The sequence below is a fragment of the Oreochromis aureus genome, linkage group 14 (genome assembly GCF_013358895.1).
Source record: "Oreochromis aureus strain Israel breed Guangdong linkage group 14, ZZ_aureus, whole genome shotgun sequence".
NCBI classification, from domain to species: Eukaryota; Metazoa; Chordata; class Actinopteri; order Cichliformes; family Cichlidae; genus Oreochromis; species Oreochromis aureus.
The window spans coordinates 12,428,038-12,447,923 of record NC_052955.1 but is presented as its reverse complement, the minus strand read 5'-3'; the positions used below and the strand labels follow the sequence as shown (position 1 = coordinate 12,447,923).

General features: G+C 39.3%; 1 protein-coding gene across 1 annotated transcript in view; it reads right to left on the bottom strand.

Annotated features, from left to right (window-relative positions):
* Nucleotides 1-15,872: 15,872 nt before the first annotated feature.
* The window catches only part of traf4a (tnf receptor-associated factor 4a), a 36,709-nt gene continuing 32,695 nt past the window's right edge, over nt 15,873-19,886 (bottom strand). Inside the window, exon 7 of the mRNA XM_031731700.2 lies at nt 15,873-19,439. Within this exon, the coding sequence (XP_031587560.2) occupies nt 18,807-19,439 (633 nt within the window). The 3' untranslated portion in view covers nt 15,873-18,806. The remainder of the gene's footprint in view (nt 19,440-19,886) is intronic.

The following is a 19,886-nucleotide window of genomic DNA, read 5'->3' as shown; positions in this document are numbered from 1 at the left end:
TCTCCCCCGAATGAGCTGGAGGAGGGGTGACGGAAATTTGGCCTTCTCTGCTCAGACTGCTGCCCCCGAAACCCAAACCCAGAGAAAGGGTAGAAAATAGATCGATGGAACAAATAATTTAGGTTTCAGTGGAATACACAAGACCTTTTAGCCTTTCTCTCATATCCAGATGAAAAGTGAAGACTTTTTCCAGGGAATCTAATTTGTACGCAGTTTTAACTTTTACCTGTGCTATTGGATTGCAAATCTGTCCTCACAGACTGAATACACTTTTAAACCAGAGTAAAGTGAAATATACTCATTTGATTGCCGCACTGATTTTTATGGTTATGAGGCAAACAAGCAGATCATTATTGTCTACATAAGTGATGGCTGTCAGGTGTGCTGTAAATCAGCCAAACTGGAGACTTTTTTAAAAATCAAATTAACATCCCCCTCTTATTAAGAGTCAGATATCGCTGATTTACATGTACAATTAGCATTGCTGAAGGGGTACATATCAGACTGACAGTTGTTGTCATGGTCCAAAAGAGTAATGTAATTAGAGGCCATTGTTTAAGCACACCCGCCCTGTTCAATTACTCGTGTGCAGCTGACAGTCGCAGCCTGGCTGTTTGAGATGCACAACTAATGAATGACATCAGGATGCGCTGCCACCTTGCATTACTGCACAGCTGACTTTACACACACGTACACAAACCATCAGCCAATGTAGAGATTTCTTTGTAACAAACAAATAAGGAAATTTTGTTCAGTGATTTATGCTAAACAAGTGAATTCGTATTTGCTTGGAAGTTTGCAATTTCTCCTCTTAAATGTAAAACATGATCCACTAAATGAGAGCAGAAGCAACAAAGCTTCATACTCACATTCATGAGGCCTTTTATATTAAATTTTACTGTTTTTCATGCAAAGAAAAAAAATAGTCTTTATTGAATTTGTTTCCCTGCTCACACCCAGCTTATAAAAAATATGAGGAAGTGAAACCTTGGTGGAAAATACTGAGCTCATTGTTTTTTAGCCTTTTGCACAAAGTTGTCATCATACAACTTCCCACAGCCTCAAATCACTGAGGGACAAAGTTTTATTAAAAACAGGGAGGATCTGTTTGTATGAGCTGTTGTGATTTAATAAAGGATACAGGGAAAATAACTATCATACATATTACAAACCTGAAATGCACACTGTGTAGTTTTGAAGTATTCAGCTGAATTTAAGTGATCTGTTATTTTAATAAAGAAAGGGGTCAGATTAGCATCTGTATACACTTAGCAACAACATTTGTAGCTAGTTGTTTCATGAGCTTTGATGATGAAAAGACCACAGGAGCTCCAAGCAGATGTGTAGTGATGTTTCTTTCTTTCTTTAGCAGGCAACCTTCAATAATCGATATCTAGGTTTATATTTATAGATAGGGGCAGTTCAGCTGCTGGGTCTCTTTAAGATGGGTGCAGTTTTTGTTATTTTGTTTGGCAACAGAAGCATCGACCACTGGTTGAACTGGAAAATCAACTCAACATTTGAATAATTTGCCTAACAGCTGTTAGCACGCCCTTCTTGCCTTTAACAGAGGAGGTCAGGTCTTAGAAAAGTTTTTTTTCAGAGGATTTTATGTTGTTCGGGTAGAACGGAATATGTAAGCAAAGTTTACTTCAAAAAACAACCATTAACAAACAAAAGTAAAATGTTTAATGATCAGTAAGAAAACTGAATATATAAAATATAAACTGTACTGCACTTCAGATGACGTTTGACATACTTGGTATTGCTGTTATCTGTTTATATTTTAGGCTAATTGCTCTTTACTCCACTGCTGCAAATCACAAAAGACACATTTAGTGTTGGAAAAACATGAGAATATAGTATCTGAGGCGGAAACAGAGTTTGCACAATTCTAATGAGCTTGAAAGTCAATATTTGACCACCTATAATCTTTAACACAGCTTGAACTCCCTTCTTTGGATGTTGGCTGCCTTTTGTTCCATTCTCTGTTTAGATGATCCCACACTGCTTCGACAAGCCAGGCCAATCCATGACTAATAGTTTTCAATTGTGTGTTTTTCCATCCAGGTATGCTTTTACTGCACTGACAGTGTATTCGGAATCGCTGTCATGGTACCACATGGTAGATCAAAATCTGGCGCTCCGGTCCGCATTCATAATTCCATCAATTTCAACAACATCTCCAACACCATTGGCTGACATGAGATCCCAAATCACGATAGAGTCTCCACAGTGTTTTTACAGATGTCTGCAGACATTTACTGCTGTACCGCTATCCTGACATCCTCTGTACATACTAATAATGATGTGAACCATGCATTTCTAATTTGGATTCTTCACTCCATAAGAAATGTTGCCACTGATTTTAAGTACAATCCTGCATACCTAATCCCTTTTTGTTGTTTGAATACCTTAAGAATGACTTCTTGACAGCCAGCCGTTCACTAAGACTATTTTCTGAAAAGGCTTCGGATGGATTGCTGAAGAGTGCATCTTGCGTCAGGTCTTTGCTGGATTTTGTTGTTGTCCTTTCTTCAGTTTTTTCCTAAAGGACACACTGCACACCATGCTGAAATATGATAAGTTTATGGCTAATAACTCTTTGGGAATCACTTTGTTATTGCAAAATACTATTTTATGCCCATTAAGCTCTTTTATCTTTGGCATTTTCCACAGGTTCAACTAAAGAAATGGGAAAAAAATGATCCGTTTACAAAAGGATGCTAGTAATCAAGTACCCAAAGATTGGTTGTTTGCTCATTGGTCTGTTAAAGTTGTAATTAAAGTTTGTTATGGAGTAAATTTTAATAGTCACTCTGAGTGAGTGCAGTCAGCAAATGCTGCGCTCAGCTACACTTATCTGACAGCTACAGTCACATTATCCAGGTTCACCCCCTCAACCCCAGCCTGGATTAACATTGTGGATTAAAATTTTACATAGAAACTATATGAAAACATTATAAAACAGGATGTTAACATTGTAGATTAAAATACAACAACCTCTTAACCCTGAGTCAAGAGAAGCCACGAGTAGATTTAAAAAAAAAAAACGTATACAAGTGAGAGAAAAAACAACACGTAATGGTTATTATTAAAAAAAAATTTTGTTTTGAAAAAACTTGTGTTTCAGTATCTAAAATACTAGTTTTAAAAACCTAACAGAGCTCCAACAGCTTGTGTTAATGAGTAAATTGAGTGGTTTACTTTGTGTGTTTTTTTCTTGATGACCTACAAAAAATGAGATGAAATTCAGTTCAAATAGTTTAAATAGACTGAGTTAAAAGGATAACTTTGTTGGGTTTCTTGCTTTGTGTGTGTGTGTGTGTGTGTGTGTGTGTGTGTGTGTGTGTTTGTTTGTTTTTTACTTTATAATGCTCAAGAAATCCCATAAAAGCCCCATTTCACTCAAACCACGTTCCAGAAATGTGAATCCAGTCACTTTTATTGTCTCTAAAACTGCTTAAAAACAAACTATCGTTCCCGTACTTTTGTTTACTCATTATGAGTTCCACTGGCTTTGCCCTAAAGCACAGCTAATCTTTCTGGAGTCTATGCAATGCACTGTAATGAAGGAAAATGTCGCCCATTTCAAGGCCCAGTGCCCAGCGCTGTAATTTTTCACAATAGCGGGGCTAAATAAGTCTTTGGGTAGACAGACAGTAACTTTTTAATTGGATCAGTTCATTGTTTTTCATACTTTCTGGGGATTTATAGAGTAAGAAAAAAAATAGAGGAAGACGCCATATTCATTCTTTAAAAACGTTTTAATTATGTAGATTTATTTGATAGACTTTCAAAATAAAAATGTAAAAGTTATTTAAATAAAAAAAGGTTTCTCTGCATTATTCATTCATCACGAAAAATACCCCAACCCACAAAAGTCACGTTTATTTCTCTGAGATGCTTCTATTTAAATTGTTTTCTGCAGAAAACCATATAATAGAATTATTGCATGCTATGAAACTAAGCGTTTTTCAGTAAAATCCTGCTGGCACATTGGCTATATTTTGCTGACAAATCTTAAATTGTAGTTCTAAGACTTTAACTTTAGTAACGTATCAGATGTGTTGGATAGTCTGGCACTTTTTTGAATTTCTTTGCAGCACAACCTACCTTATTTACCACCTTTGCAAACCTGAGGTGCAGTCTTGTAGGTAATAAACATCAGCTTTGTATCAGGACAGCTTGGCCCGGCAACAAAACATCAATTGTTTCCAATTGGCAGAATCTCTTTTCCTCAGTCGTGGCTGCAGCCAATCAGGGGCTGGCTTAGTGGAAACGGAGCGCGTTCACCGTGGCAACCGCGCCGCTCTACCTCTGCTCACTGACAGTCCCCACACCCTCCTCTCTGCCTCCATCAGACGGCCGAAATAACACCCACCGGTGCACTGACACCGGCCTTTCCAGCAGCTCAGGGTGAGGTAAATCCTAACATAGCAGAGGACGGGGATGCGTGTGTGCCAAATCACGTTAACGCAGACAATACTGGGCTTTCTTTAAAGCCATAAACTCAAAGCTTCACATTAATAGGTGAGAGTATTCTCCCATGGTTGAGGGTTGTGACTTCCAGTGAGTCTTCGTGCAGCATATGCTTGTGGGGGAAGCAGTGATATTTGAGCCACAGCACAGATGTGGGGAAAACAACTCAAGACAAGTGTGGGTGGTGCTGCGTGTTTCAGTGCAGCGAGATACAAAAGACAAACCACACTTGTTTGAATAACCCTGCACTGACATCTGTACATGGGAACAAATGTTCACAGAGGTACTGAACGGCCAGGCCCCCAGAGGAGAGACCTGCTCGACAGAGAGCGGAGAGTGTTTACTTTGAAACGACGGCGGTGTCATGAGGAGCTGAGAGAGGTTGGGAAGCCACATTTAGCCGATAATCTTGATCGGACCATCTGGTCAGGAGTGTCACTGTGTTTCTGATTTCCTGTTTTACTAATTAAAAACACAAAAAGCATATTTTCGTGAGGAGGCTGATGGATTTGATTTACTTCTTCAAATGGAAAACTGAATGACATTTATTAGAGGGTAAGCTTATGTAGCACCCAGAGCCAGTGCGGAAATATTGTATATATAATATATACTTGTAATATTTCTGATCACTTCCAGTTGTATCTGCCCATCTGGATGCCTCAGCAAGCCCATTGCCCTCCCAGTGTAATCGCTGTTGACACAGGAAATTTAATCTAGAAATCTTGGTGATTATGAAAGTGGTTGTAATAGGATTAAACTTGGGCTGACAGGGGTGTGACATCGTTACTACAGGGCACTACTCCATAAGTACACCACTGCTGATGGGATAAAATACGGCTTGGCTCAGGAGCTGCCTTGTGCCCAATGGTATACTGATGTAAAAATATACAGATATAGATAATTGTATCATTAAAAGCAAAGGAGCAATACATTTATTTTGCCAATTTAATGTTGATGTTATGTGCCACAGGAATTCCAGTATAGGATCTGAGGACATAACAGTAGAGGTATCTGGGTAAAAAAGAAGACAGACGTAAAGCTGGAGAAGGAGATCATCAATATCATTGCTGAAAATAAAGGAAAACCAAACAGCTCAGAAGATGGTGAAATCGTTAACTTGGTCTTACACAGAGCTTGCGCACATGCTTTATGTATGGCATCCTGTTTACTGCCAACAGGAGGCAGTGTCAAAACAACCGGGCTGTGTTCATGTTTGTGCTGGTGTTAGTTTCTGTCGTCAAGGGCCGTGTCATTACCCGATTCATACCCATAAAGCCGATTTGTTTCAAACATCCACAAAATGCCCTGCTAGAAAATCAGTTTGTCATACCCAGGTATTCTTTCTGTTACTTCCTTTCACAATAAAAGTCCTTATCATTGGTTTATGTACAGTTATTTAGACCCCATTATTTTAGTAGTGCTGTAGTAGTTTTTAATCAGCATCTAAAGATATATATAATAATTAACAAAATAAAGCGTGCCTTTTTAATTGAAACTTTCTTTTTAAATTTCTACATTTAAGAAACAAAAACTCGTACACATACACACAAAGAAAAGTATGGAAGCTTGTTTCCACCAAAAAAACAGACACTTTTGCCATGCATAAGTCAAAATTTCAACTTAATAACTCTAAACTTCTAAATAAATCATACAAAATTGAGAAAATAACTTCAACTTTGGAGCTTTTAAGTTGAAGTTTTGAAACGACCCCATATTTCAATTTGTCTCAGTCTAGCTCAGTGACTGAAACAAACTTCCATAGAAACAAACTGTACTGCAACAGAACAAATCAGCTTCAATAAGATGAAACAAATATATAGTTTACATTGCCGTACACATGCACATCTGCATAGGCTGCACGGCCCAAATATGTCATTCTGCAGAGTCAAACACCTACACAAACAGACACAAACACAGCACCATGAATACCACTCTGCCACAGGGGCTCAGTTTAAGTACTCCCTAACCTATTTGCCGAGTGAAGTCAGCAGCTTTGGGTGGTATCTTTAAAATAATAATAATAAAAAAGATAAACACACACACACCAAACCAAAATAAATGCTCTCGATTCATTTAGCCTACCTACCTGTTAAAGCTCTAATTGTGGCACAGAGAGAACAGCGACATCTGTGCCCAGTGAACAAGAGGCGATAGACAGTGTGGAGTATAGTTTTTACCAGGTGACTTTGCCAGTCAGATTGCCCAATCATGGTTCAGCAATGAATTGTCTAGCCTGCCATTACTATGTATTGGAGGATGAGTGAAAGTGTATTTGCGTGTTTCTTTATTTTGCATTTAAACTTATTTAAAGTTATTTTACATTTGTTTAAATGCACTCAATGGGATCAATATGCCAATATTTGCTAATTTAAAGGGGTTCTATTTTTCCTGATTTCTGTAATATATATACTGTTACAGCAGTGAATGCTCATATTTACATACAGTATGTATGTAAGTAACCGCTGTAAGCAAAGAGCTGAGGTTTCAGACATCTCTAAGCACTTCTCTTTTTACAGTTTTTTCCACTGTTCAGTCTTTATGATGTCAATGCAGTCACCTCAGGCACAAAGCTCCACCCACAAAAGCTCCTCTCACCTCCAGTTTATAAGACACAGCCAGTAGAAAGAAAGTTAAAGGAGGAGGGGCTAAAATAGCTTGATTCAGTCAACGAATGTACTGTAGGGTTTTATAAAGGGTTACAGTGAACAAAGCAACACTAGTAGGGTCCAGTAATAATATTATGGAGCTGGAAATGTGGAAGTTAATATGTGAAGGTTGTGGCTTTTGTCTAAAATATATATTACATATCTCACTCTCACTTAAAATGAATCTACAGTACAAATATCTACAGTGAGATCTGTTACTGGCATTACTGTGGATGAGATCAAATGTCCAGTAAGGCTAATGCCACATCTGTGGGATAAGAGGTTTAAGATGAATGAATGTGTAGCAGCTTCATTGTGTTCAAAAATAAATTCATATGCCATTTTTAGTAAGATGATACCTGCTAGTTACAGTTGTGTGCAATTATACTCCAGAAATGGGAAATAAAAATAGGCCAAAGACCATAAAGGGTCTATTTTTTTCTGGACTAAGGTTCTTAAAGTCTTTTTCTCTGCTCATGGATCTGCCTTTGTGGCCTGTTACCATACGGCCAGATTATGGGTTGCATGGTTCGAGCCACAAAAAGCCATTACTTAGGAGCTAAAGGCTGGAGTTAAGATTATCTGCAGGCCTCCAGGCCAAAGAGATTTGTTTCCACAAGCACAACACATCAGTGTGTTTAGTAGTGAGAGGATTCTGGGGTGGCAGCGGTTAAATCCAAGATTAGGCTAATTCTGGCTGATGACCATTTTGGTTGAATTTCTGTGGAGATCCACTAACCCTGAATGTGCCTGCGCATATAGAATTAAATCACTTCTTTTAGTTTAGCTACAGCTGTCAGTTTCAGGAAAATAAATGAGCTTGGCATTGGTTACATGATGGTGGAAGAGATGGGGCATCAACTCACCATGAAATGAGGTAGAGCAAGGACACTTAAAGGCAGGTGTACAGTTATGTTCTTAGTGTGTAACACTGTTCCTTTAAAAGCAAAGTGACCCAACACCACCTACCAATAAGTTCTGACGGGGTCTTCTGCTCATATGTCAGTCCTTGACACCCATTGGCAATGGCTTCTAATATTTTAAGAGTTAGCTATTGAACTGGGTGTCCACTAGTGACTAACCATCATCAACAAAGAGCTGCACAGTTTGTGCATAGCTTCATATGTTGATGCAACATGTTGTCTTGTGTGCCTGTCATAATTACAGTCATTAACTAACTATATATGCACAGTTTGCCTCAATTTTACAACTTCAATCTTTTTTATTATCATTCAAATTTTCCCAGAGAGTTAATCACACATTTCTCTGCCGAGTGACAACCACAGAACACATTTATCATTGTTTTATATGGAATTAAAAATTGCATTAAAACTCAGGTTGGACTTAGGACTGCCCACTGCGACTGAGGAACACTCATATTGTGTTCTGCAGTTACTTGTTCCTCCTGACACTGACCAGCTGAAGCTAATTTAGAAGAAAATAAAGCTTGTGATACTTATAAATTTCAGATTTATCCTCTACATTCATGAATCTCCTCTGTGGGTTTCTGTCTTTCTCCTGCCTGGCAGCTCCATCTTCAAATTCTTTTGTCCAAGGTATCCACCTCTGGACGTGTCCAAATCATCTCAGCCTTGTGTCTATAACTTTGTCTCCAAACTGCTCAACCCGAGCTGTCGCTCTGATGCACTCATTTCTAATTTTGTCCATTCTGGTCACTCTCAAGTATCTTCAAGTCTGCTTCCTGTCTCTTTATCAGTGCCACTGTCTCCAAACCATGCATCATACCAGGTCTCACTGCCATCTTGTAAACCTTCCCTTTCACTGCTATCTTCTGTCACAAATCACCCCTGACACTGGTCAAACAAGGGCCTCAGAGCCGATCCCTGATGTAATCTCACCCCCACTTTGAACCCATCTATCTCTCCTCACCACTGTCTAGCTGTCCTCACACATATCCTGCACAACCCTCACACACGTCTCTGTCCCTCCTGACTCCCTCATGCAGTAGTACCGCAGTTCCTCTCTCAGCACCTTATCATATGATTTCTCTAGATCCACAAAGTCACAGTGTGACGCCATCTGACCTTCCTATACTTCTCCATTCCCACTCTCCCAAGCAAACATCACATTGTAGTGCTCTTTCTCTGCATGATGCGATGATTCTTTTATCCATCTATAAAAGCATATGTGTACAAATCTAAAAAATGATCAAGTTGAAGCTTTGTCACCACCATGTGCGTCTTTCATCTACTGCTAAAAATATGACACTGATCTCAAAGCGGAAACACTCTTATGACCATTTGTGTAATTATTGAAATTGAACAATAACAGCAGTTATGCAGGACAGAGTCAAACATTTTGTAATGCCAAAAATCTTGAATAACAGCGCATCATTGCCGTGGTACACTATGACTTTGTTTTTAATGCATTTTTGCCATTATTTTTTGTGGACAAATTTTATTCCGGTATTTGTCATATTCATGTTGTGCACAGTTTCATCGCTGATGCTCATTTCTCTTATATTACTCAGCTCTCATGATGATAAATTTCAAATATTTCAGGATGTTCTCTTCTTTAAATGCGTTTATCTGCAGTTCATTACTAAAAGTGGCCCCTTATTTTCACACTAGCCTTGAATGTTGTTACTAGAAGACAATAACAACTTTAAGCTGCTCTATGTTTTATGATGCACAAGGCAAGTGATGGTAATAGCCATATGTGATGTGGTTATTACTGGCAATCAATGTCTTCAAAGTGGTGTATCTTTTAAAAAAAGTACTTTATGAAGGCTACAAAAAGAATGCAATAAAGGTTACATGAAAAAATACACATTTTAGTCATTTAGTTTTAAAATGACAAATTTATGAACTGAACACAGACAGCTGTATGCTATATTTGAAGCACATTTGTATTCATCAGCCAGAGATCTCTGTCTCTGATATGAGAGGGCGAGCCCCTCTTGGTTCCTCACCCGAAGGCTCTTGTTTTATTTTCCAGTAATCAAAGCCAGTAATTGATCCACACTTGGCAGCGGTGTAGTGCTGGAAGGTAGCCACGGTAGGTCTGACTGACCTGCGACCTCAGGTCACTGTTTCTGGTCTTACACGACTGGCTTTAAAAAGAGATGAAATCTATCTATCAGTCACCAGATGGATATTTATCAGATGTATATCTGACCTCTGACAGTGGCTGCATACATGTAGGAGAGCCCATCTTTCCTTTGCTTTCCACATAATATATCATGCAGCTGTCTTGCACTGATTTATCAGATTCTGTTGTATCCATGTCGTGGTTATAACTGGTCAGGTCAGACAGCCTTATCATAACATGTGGTTATGATAAGGCTGGAGAAGCTGAGAATACCAACATTGAATTTTTATGGAAAAATAAGAAAAATGACACCCCCACGTAAATCTTACAAGCTGTTAATTTGGTTTACACGTTTAGCTGCGCATACCAATAATGCAGTAGGATTTAGACGGAGAGAGCATCTGTCATTGAATTGCATGAGTCATACATGGTTGGGCTCACGGCTGACTGTTTTTTTAAAGATTTTTAATGGTTTTTATATGAGATGCGTGTTCGTTATGTATTCAGAACAAGTCGCAGGTCTGCACCTTTGCATCTGCTCCAATTTAAAGATAAGTGGGATTATTTCAGTGAGTCACTGAGGGAGGAGTGGGGTGGGGCTGCTTCTGACTTATAGAAGATTATATTATGGATTACCAGGGAAAGAACAAGCATGAAGGTCAAATTAGTTATTCTGACTTTTAATACGCAATACTTTTTAGTCGTTCTCAATAACTGTTGTAGGGTATCTTTTTAGAGAAGTTCACAGGAAATATTTACTTAATACTTAATTAGGTGCTGCAGCCTACTTGTTCAGAATATTAAAAATACTGACTGCCCCCAGTGTTACCCCTCGGCCCCCTCCTAGTAGATGCACCCATCGTATAAATGAGAAAATCCTTGGTGACTTCCTTCTCGAGTTATTGCATTCACAGGATTTTCAGAACACTTGACCTCTTACCTTGACCTTGAGATTTTCAATAGATGGACCTATGGTATCAATTTGAAAATCCTGCGTTGCCTTGTTCTCAAGTCTTCGTGTTCACAAAGATCGGGGTTTATGCCTGCCCGTCCAACAGCAATTATCCCAGCAGCCTTAGTTAGTTTAGTTGTTTATTTTAGGTTTGTTAATTCCAAAATAGTGTGCTTGTTAACTGATTTAAGCTGGATAATTAGCATGCATGGCTAATAAGATAATAATAATAATGGTTAGTCAACTTGAACAACTGATTATGATTAATCCCTCAACAATTTTTTGTTTTGAAATCAGCACCAAGCTCTAGATGTTATCAAAGTTTATCTTTTGTTAGCTGCACTCACACTGTAGCAACCACAAATTAGCTAAAGTAGCACTCCTCAAGCCCCTTATAGACCCCTGAAATATGAAACAATTACCAGAAAACAAGAGGCGAATTAAAAAAATTATATAATTGGTAGAATAAAGCAGTCTGTATTTTACCTGCCCCTTTCTCCCCTCCGCTGCTGATGCTAGTGTTCTCCCAGAGTCAGCTAGCTTGTGGATATAGTATTTCCAACTTTTATGAAAATTGACATTTTTTGCTCAGCCAACTTTTTGTAAGGAAATTCAGTAAGATGACATGCGAGCTAATCCAGAGGTTAGCTGTAACAGTAGCTCACTGTCACTTCTGTCACAGATTTATGACCTTAAACTGATGATCCGAGTCAAGGAGCCAGGCTGCCTTCACTTGTAGAGGGCCTGCTGCACCTCACAGCCGCAGAAGTGAATATTTATGTAATATTTCTGTTTTACCTACATCATTATTATTATTATTTTCACAAAGAAACATTTTTTTCATTCTTTTTCTAAATAGACACATCCCATGTACACGTATGTCCAAATTCCAGTATGTTATGTCTGAGTACTGTAAAAAGAGAAAAAGTCTTATCATCAAAACAAGTTGGCGAAGGGCCAACAAACATTGGTGTTCACTTATCTGTAACTTGTAACATCCCCTCCGGGGATGACTGAAGGTTTTTAACTTGGATGAATTATCTTATCAGACACTTTCACTCTGTCCAACAAGTCTTTTAGTTCCACCACTTCCTGGCTCTAAGTCAAGGATGAGAATGAAGGAGGGTTGGCTAGAGACCCCACCCCATAAGAGGCTAACCACAGCAGAAACACAGATGGGAAACCAACAACAAGAAAACCTGGGAGAGGAAGGAGTTTTGATAGCCCATGTTCTGGTTTAACTCCTCTTTGGAAAGGAGTCTTTAGTTTCCAAGTGTGTCTCAAGTTTGATTTGTGCTATGTTATCATTAGTCATCTTCTCTAAGCAGATAATGTACTCAGGCTGAGGGCTACTGACATCCTCAGACATCATAGAACAGCTTTGCACTTGTACATATTGACGTTTTTTCCCTCATTTCTTTCGACGGTGGGTTGCAATAGTGGTTAGTTGTTTACGCCACACAAGAAAGAAATCAATTTTCCCCACTCACATATCTTGTTATCCTTCTCCCTATCAGTCAGGCCGCTGTATTGGATGTCAACAAAATATTGATGTACAATCATTTGAGAAAAGTTTTCACAGGTCTCTGAAAACCTGCAGCGTTTTTCTTCTAAAAAAAATGTTAAGAGGACCTTGAAAACATGCAGTCGTGTGAAAAATTAAACCTAAGCTGTGCTACCATGTTCTTTTAGAGAGAAATGGCTTTTCTCTTAGCAGCTCTTCCAAACAACCTGTGCTTGTTCAATCTTTGTCTAATTGTACTGTCATGAACTTTAACATTTAACATGCTAACTCAGGTCTGCAGAGTTTTTTTTATTCTACAGCCTTTTTAAAACATTGAAATCAACAATCCTTCTGGTATCTTTAGACCAGATATGAGAATATTTTTCTGTAAATATTTAACTGAAGCTAATATTTTTTGGGCCAAAGTCCTGTTCACAGGCCAGGAATGAGCTGTCATGCTCACGTTCATGTCTCATGATTTATCTGACACTTGAGGAAACTCCTGCTGTGTAGCACATATGTTTACTTCTGCGAGGATTTTTTTTTTCTGCTGTAGGACACCATCTCACTCTTGTACCACCCCGGTTCAGTTCCTGCTCTGTGAGCCACGATTGTTTAACTTCAGTACGAGGCACGACAGCATGGCACCGCTTCATAAACCGCAGCTTCTCTTTGATGTGTGTTTTTTTTTATGGGCGAGGAAAGCCTCCATGGGTTGGGCTCCTCTCCGCCTTCACCACAACCTCCTTCTTTAACCCAGATGGCATCTGATTTTTAGCTTGAGTTTACAAAAGGTTAGTTGAGCTCAACAAACAAGAATGATACTGGTTTATATGAAAACGTGACTGTACGTATAAGTCATTGACCAATGGGAGCTGAGGGTCAAAGTGTGCAAAGCCAAAGGGCAGCATTGTACATCAAACTGCACGTGAGCCTGTGCTTCATGGGAAACATGGAGCCTGCTAACATGTAATTAGCTGTTACTATTTTGATTCTGCATCGCCCTGAAGCGGCACAGTGTTGTTGGTTGTGTGCCTTTTGCCAGGAAAGTATGAGGCTGTCATATGGTTTTTCAGCCTCATGGTGTTCTGCCTTTCTTTATTATTGAAGAGAGGACCCTTTTCCTTAAATGAATGACTTCTATGACTTATGAAATAAAGCAATCCTGAATGAAAAGTAAGCCTTCTTAGGAAGTGTTTTTTAAGATTATTGGCAATTTCCTCAAAAAGCAAAGAAACAAAGGGAACAGTCATGCGGTGCTCCTTAAACAGATGTTGTTTTCATTCTTAAATGAAAAAAAAAAAAATATATGGGACTCCGACAGTAGATATTATGGGTTTTTAAAAGACTTTGGCCAACTCCTGTACAGTAAGTGGAAAGCAGGACTGTCCTCCTCAGGGACCTCTCAGTGACTTTGAGGATAAAAGCTCATTTTCCTCTTCCCTAAATCCTGCTGCACTGAACATCATCCAAAATGCAAGCTAATGCAAACTCCTGGCAGAACTTCAAAGCAGGGAGGGCTGGTGTCTGTCTCACTTCCTTTGCCCCTTTTTCCTCCCCTGCCCTACCCCCCTCCAACTCCAGCAGAGTAACAGCAGACTTAAAGAAAGACACGACTGAAATCAAACTGATCCCTGACCTAGAATTGAGGAAGTGACTCAATTTTGGACGGGAGGTAAGTCATGTTTGCTCTAAAAATAAAACTGCACTTGAAGGGCAGAAAACCTGAGGTGGATTGATCGAGTCCAATTTAAAAAAAAAATGTTGTTGTGGTTTTGAATATTAATGAGTTTAAAAAAAACAACAGACAGAAGGCAAGTTTGCTAAATGTGAATGTTGAGATGAACTTTATAGCTTTTTAGTATCATTAAGTTTTAATGGTGATAATATATTTCATCAATAATTCAGAGGTATTTTAAGTATGAGTGTATTTTAAATGCAAACAGTATAAATCTTCTTCAGTCCAAAATCACATTAAACTAGAAAGGCATTCAGAGGGTGCAGCACTCCACCAAGGTCAGTGCAGTTAATATTTTAAATAAAGTTTAATGGTTTAATGGTTTGGCCTAGTCTCCATCTCTCCAAGAAGCTTTATGACATCCAGCCTAGTAGTTGTTATATAGACAGAAAAACAGACAAACCAACATTGTTGAAACAGCCCAGTGCTTTATCCCAAAATTACTTTTATAACCAAGAAAATGATCTAGAGAGTTTGCCAAGATTTTCCTCCTTGGCAGTGCTTCACATCTCCACCAAGATTCATGAACTTCAGCCAGTTCATTTTTCCATAATATTGCTGACAGACTGATAAATAGTACTTAAAAAATACCCCTGCTGTGGCTACGGAAGAGAAACACACAATTTCATTATCAAATCATAAATGCTTTCATTACTTGTTACTAAAAACGGTCATCTCAAGTCACTAATCACAGATGTATTAAGAACTCGATTCAGATTGGTTAGGTGGCTTCCTTTAATGAATTGGAATAAAAGTAGTTCAGTGGCTTCCATAATACTGCGATGTACCACATTATACTGCTATTTTTGGGCCCAGAGAGCATGCTCAGCATCATTCTTAATAGTCGAGTCCATAAAGAGCATCGACTAGTTGGCTGACTTCCTGTTGGCTCCACATAAACACGAACAGCGCTTAAATAAAATACTCAGTGACTCTTCATGATGTTTCCAGATGATTTTGAACCCCATGGATCAAATTAAAAAGGTTGCTGATCCTAGAATATTTAATATTGCCGATGATCTGGATCTGGATCTGGAGACCCAGTCGCACAGGCATAGAGTCTAGTTGGCAACCACTTGGCAAACACCTGTCGCTAGGGGAAAATATATAATTCCAGATTGATTGATGGAGGTTTCTGGTTAGCAGACAAGTTAGTCTTCCATGCAAAATAGGAGACCACAGCAATCTGCAAGTGACCAAAGCAATCACAAGAAAGAAGCACGTTCTATGGGACTGATTTCACCTGGTGACAGCCAGTAACTACTTGCCAGCCAGTCAGGGAATATACATTTTTCCCTAGTGACTGGATGCTACCAGGTTTTTTCTGACTGGTTTCTAGGCCTGTGTGAATAAGGTCTAAACATATAAAATGGGCATCACTGACTTCAGTTTGTAAAGATGTGGGAGGGTGCTAGGTCACATTTGCAAGCATACCAGTATATATGACGTCTGAGGATTTAATTTAGTGGACAAATGTGATCAAAAGATAAAACAAATCAATTATAATATATGGTATTTTATTTCAGTTAAGAAATTGACAAGCACTCATCAGTCAACATATTAAAACATTTGTGCCACGTGTGCAAACTCACACGACGGCTCCTTAAAATAAATACTTTTAAGAGGAAATAATACAGACAGAATATGTGAGGCTCACACCACACGGACGAACAAATTCTCCAAATGTCCAAGAGACAAAAGGGTCTGAAAGTTCCCAAAGTCACCCCGACTCTCCAATGGAAAGGTGTTTGTATAAAACAGCTAGGTACTTTTAAAAATACAGAATCTTACAAAAAGTTTTATCTTTTCACTTCTTTAAATCACTGGAAAATATCAGCTGGTATTATGACAAGAAATCAGGAAATTTTTCCATGTATAATCATAAAAAGACAGAATGTGCTTCTGCGTTTTTACATTAGTATTCACATACATCGTGAGTGAACTGCATCGAGAAAGTCCTCCACACCTTGGATGGTGCTGTGATGGAGAGTGATGTTTAGCGCAGGGCCGCTCCCCATTGTTGCATTAAGTATCGATCTTGCCATCTTTTCAAAGTCGCCGCAGTATACCCTCAACGCCCAGGCTACGTAAAACACACTTCACAGCCAAGTGTTCATTGTCTTTATAGGTTATATTAAAAACAGTGTTCACATTTTCTGTATATAAAACAAACAAAAAAAGTAAAAAACAATATTCTTTTCGACAATTTGTCATCTTTCCAATGGTCCAAAAGAAAAGAACAGCCAACAACAGGAGAGGATTTTACAAGTTACAGTACAAAAATGTGATCCAGGTGGTAGCACATGAAGCATGCATGTGTTTGTCGCCCTGCTCAGCCCTAAAACCCTCATGCGAAGACATACTGTATAAAAAGGCCACATGGCTTTTCCTTCTTTTTTAAATGCACAAGTACTCCGACGGCTGACCTCTTTGCTCTGCTCATCCGAAGACCAACAGAAGGTGAGTTTGTTTTTATCTTATTTGTGGACTCCACTGTAGATACGAAGCCCCTAATGGTCAGTACTAGTGTTTGTTTGGTTGAAGCTACTCACAACGGGGGGGTCAAACTGGCTAAAGCTACAAAGTCATGGACAGGTCCTGTGATGGGAAGAAGAGACAGACCTGTAATTTTATTGTTGGCAGGTGAAAAACCACTTTGGGAGAGTTTGAAAGTAAACATCTCAATGCTGAAAAACCTTTGACACACCATCTTTTCTCAGTAGAAAGAGAAAGTTGTACAGTCGACATGACTTTGATGTCCTGAATGTCCTTCTTGGACTTTATAGTGATGAAAGGTTTGTGAAGAAAAACCATTTCATAATATATTTTTAACAGTTTTTAATAAAACAATCATTCCTAACCCGTTGCACTGGAGGCCGTGGTTGGCCTGCTGAGCTTCGATGCTGTGTGGTTAGCTGATCATAATCATTTCATAACCAAATATGTCATCAGTCAAATGTTTGTATGAACAAAATCCAGTGATATTTGTCTGCTTTTGATAATCAGATCAATAGTTCTTGCTTTGCAAGAGACGATCTAACTGAACAACTGTTGCACTGAAACAATGTGAGCAGGTCTGACTGGGAAGATAACGTTAATGTTTCAACAGCTTGCTGGATATTTATTGTTTCAGTGGTTTAAGTCTAGCAGTTGATAACATTCGAATCTTTTGTTACAGCTGGTAGGTAGTTAGCTTATCAAGAGGAAACAAGAGGAAAAGCAGTTAGAAAGTGATGTATGAGTGGTTTACAGTTTCTGTGAGCATACTAGGACTAGCTTGGTCCTAGCATGCTCTTTACAGTACACCATACATACAAGACACCACACTGTCAAGCCTTAAGGTGGACTTCAAAGAAGTATAATATGAGTGACTACTCCTCTGTGGTGTCTGAAGCCATCCACAACTGAGTATAATCCCCACATGACTGTTGGCTACAGTTGCTTGAAGGCTAGCTGTTAGCCATGCTAAGATTATGAGCTATAGCAGCTGTATCTCTTCCAAAGAATTCATTTTCTTATTCAAGCCTAATCAAACTGAGGTGGCTGGATTGGTAGTTCAAAAGGCTAACATAGAAACTGTGATCCACTCATACTTGCATTCACACTACGGCCAATTTAAACTCACCAGTTAACCTAACATGCAAGTCTTTGGACTGTGAGAGGACACCGGAGCACCTGGAGGAAAGCCATGCAGAACAGCCAGCCAGGAAGTTCAAATCCAGAACCGTCTTGAATCATTATTCCATTAAAACATGAAAATGATCAATATTTGAGCTGGAAGTTTCCCACCCGTGAACAATGACCTGTTTGTGTGTTCACAAATCTCACAAGCAGTTCTTACTGCGTATTCAGGGTTCATATATACTGTATGAGCACATGTACAAAAGGCAGTTGGGCTTGAGCTTGAGTCCGCAATGCTCCCTCTTCTTTAGATCATCCCAGATAAAAATGGGACATCTCTGAAACAGCTTCTTTTTTTCCTTGTTTCCTACTCTTAGTGTAGAGGCTAATGAAGCCCTTCAGCTTTATTTTATATCTGTTCCATAATCTTTTGTATGGTAAAAACAAAAGCAACAAAAGCATAACTTAAGATAAACTCTTTAGGCACTGTTTTATTTCCAAGGCTTTCAGTTGTAGACTGTGATTACAGGTCAACAAACGGAAATTGAAAAAAAAAAAAAAAAAATAATAATAATACAAGAAACAACAGAGAGTGATGGCTCTGCAGACGAAACACTTTCTCCTCTCTGATTTATCAAGGTCCTCCAAGTCCACTTGCACAGCCAGACAGACTCACTACAAGCTCTGTGGTGGAGAAGTTATAAGGGCAGAAAGTGTCTAAAGGGTAAGTCTGTGTAAGTTCTCAAGGTTAAGTTTCAGTTCCAGTCTTTAACGAATCTTTCTCCTTCATAAACAGAAAACAAAGTTTGCATCTCAACCCATTATCTTCTGGGGAATCTCTATAGAAGCCTTGATGAAGATGCAGTTGTCCCGGATGTAGTTCCTCTTCTTGATCTCCTCGTGCGAGATGAACTTGGGGTAACCGAAGCCCAGCGTGCTCTCGTCCAGCGAGTTACGGCTGCTGCAGGGCTTCTGGAAGTTCTTCCAGTTAGGGTCGGGGTTGAAGGTCTCCGTGATGTGCTGGGGTTTTGAAAGCGACGGGTCGCTCTGGTCCAGAATGGAAAACGTCACCTTGTAGGAGAAGGGCCACTCCAGCAGGTTGTCATATTCTCCGGGCAGCACGCGGATATAGACGGAGAGGTGAGAGCCCTCACCACTACCGTTACCATTGAGGAAGGCTGACACCTGCAGCTTGTAGCCATAGCGGTGAGTGTAGAAGGGTGGGCTGAAGAACTCGTGGTTACTTCTGAGTTTGGCCTCCTGGAGTTTCCGTGAGTAGTCACTGAGTTTCCAGATGAGTACGCCATCGTGGCTTACAGACAACTCCTCCATCTCCCTCCGCAGCTCCAGGATCTCCTGCCGCTGACGACCCACCAGGTTACACATCATAGTCAGGTGGGACTTAGTGGTGTCTTCCAGGTGACGACCAATAGCCAGTTTGGGGCACTGCAGAGAAGGTGCAATCTGATTATAAAAACAAAAATCGGCTTCCCATCAGTGTAAAAGACTGCTTTTGTGCGAATCTTAGTTATTTATAGTATTTCTCCCAGCTTTTATACAGTAGGAGACACTTAAAACTTCCTGTGTATCAATTAATAATAAAACAAACAGTAATATGATGAAGATGAGCATGCTCAGACTGCAAAGTGAATCTGCACTCTGCTTTTGTGTTTGTACTTTCCATCAGGCCATCTTTAAATAGAACAAGTCAAGCTCTCCAGATGCTTTTTAAGTCTTAACAGAACACCAAGCCGGAGTTTGGTGCTCATCAGTCACTCTTCCTCGAGCATATCCACATTTCTCCAAATTGATGTGGGTTTTATAAATAGACAGAAATGCACTGTCAGAGTGTAGAAGTGTTGATCTCATTAAAATAGACCCTACAGCCACAGC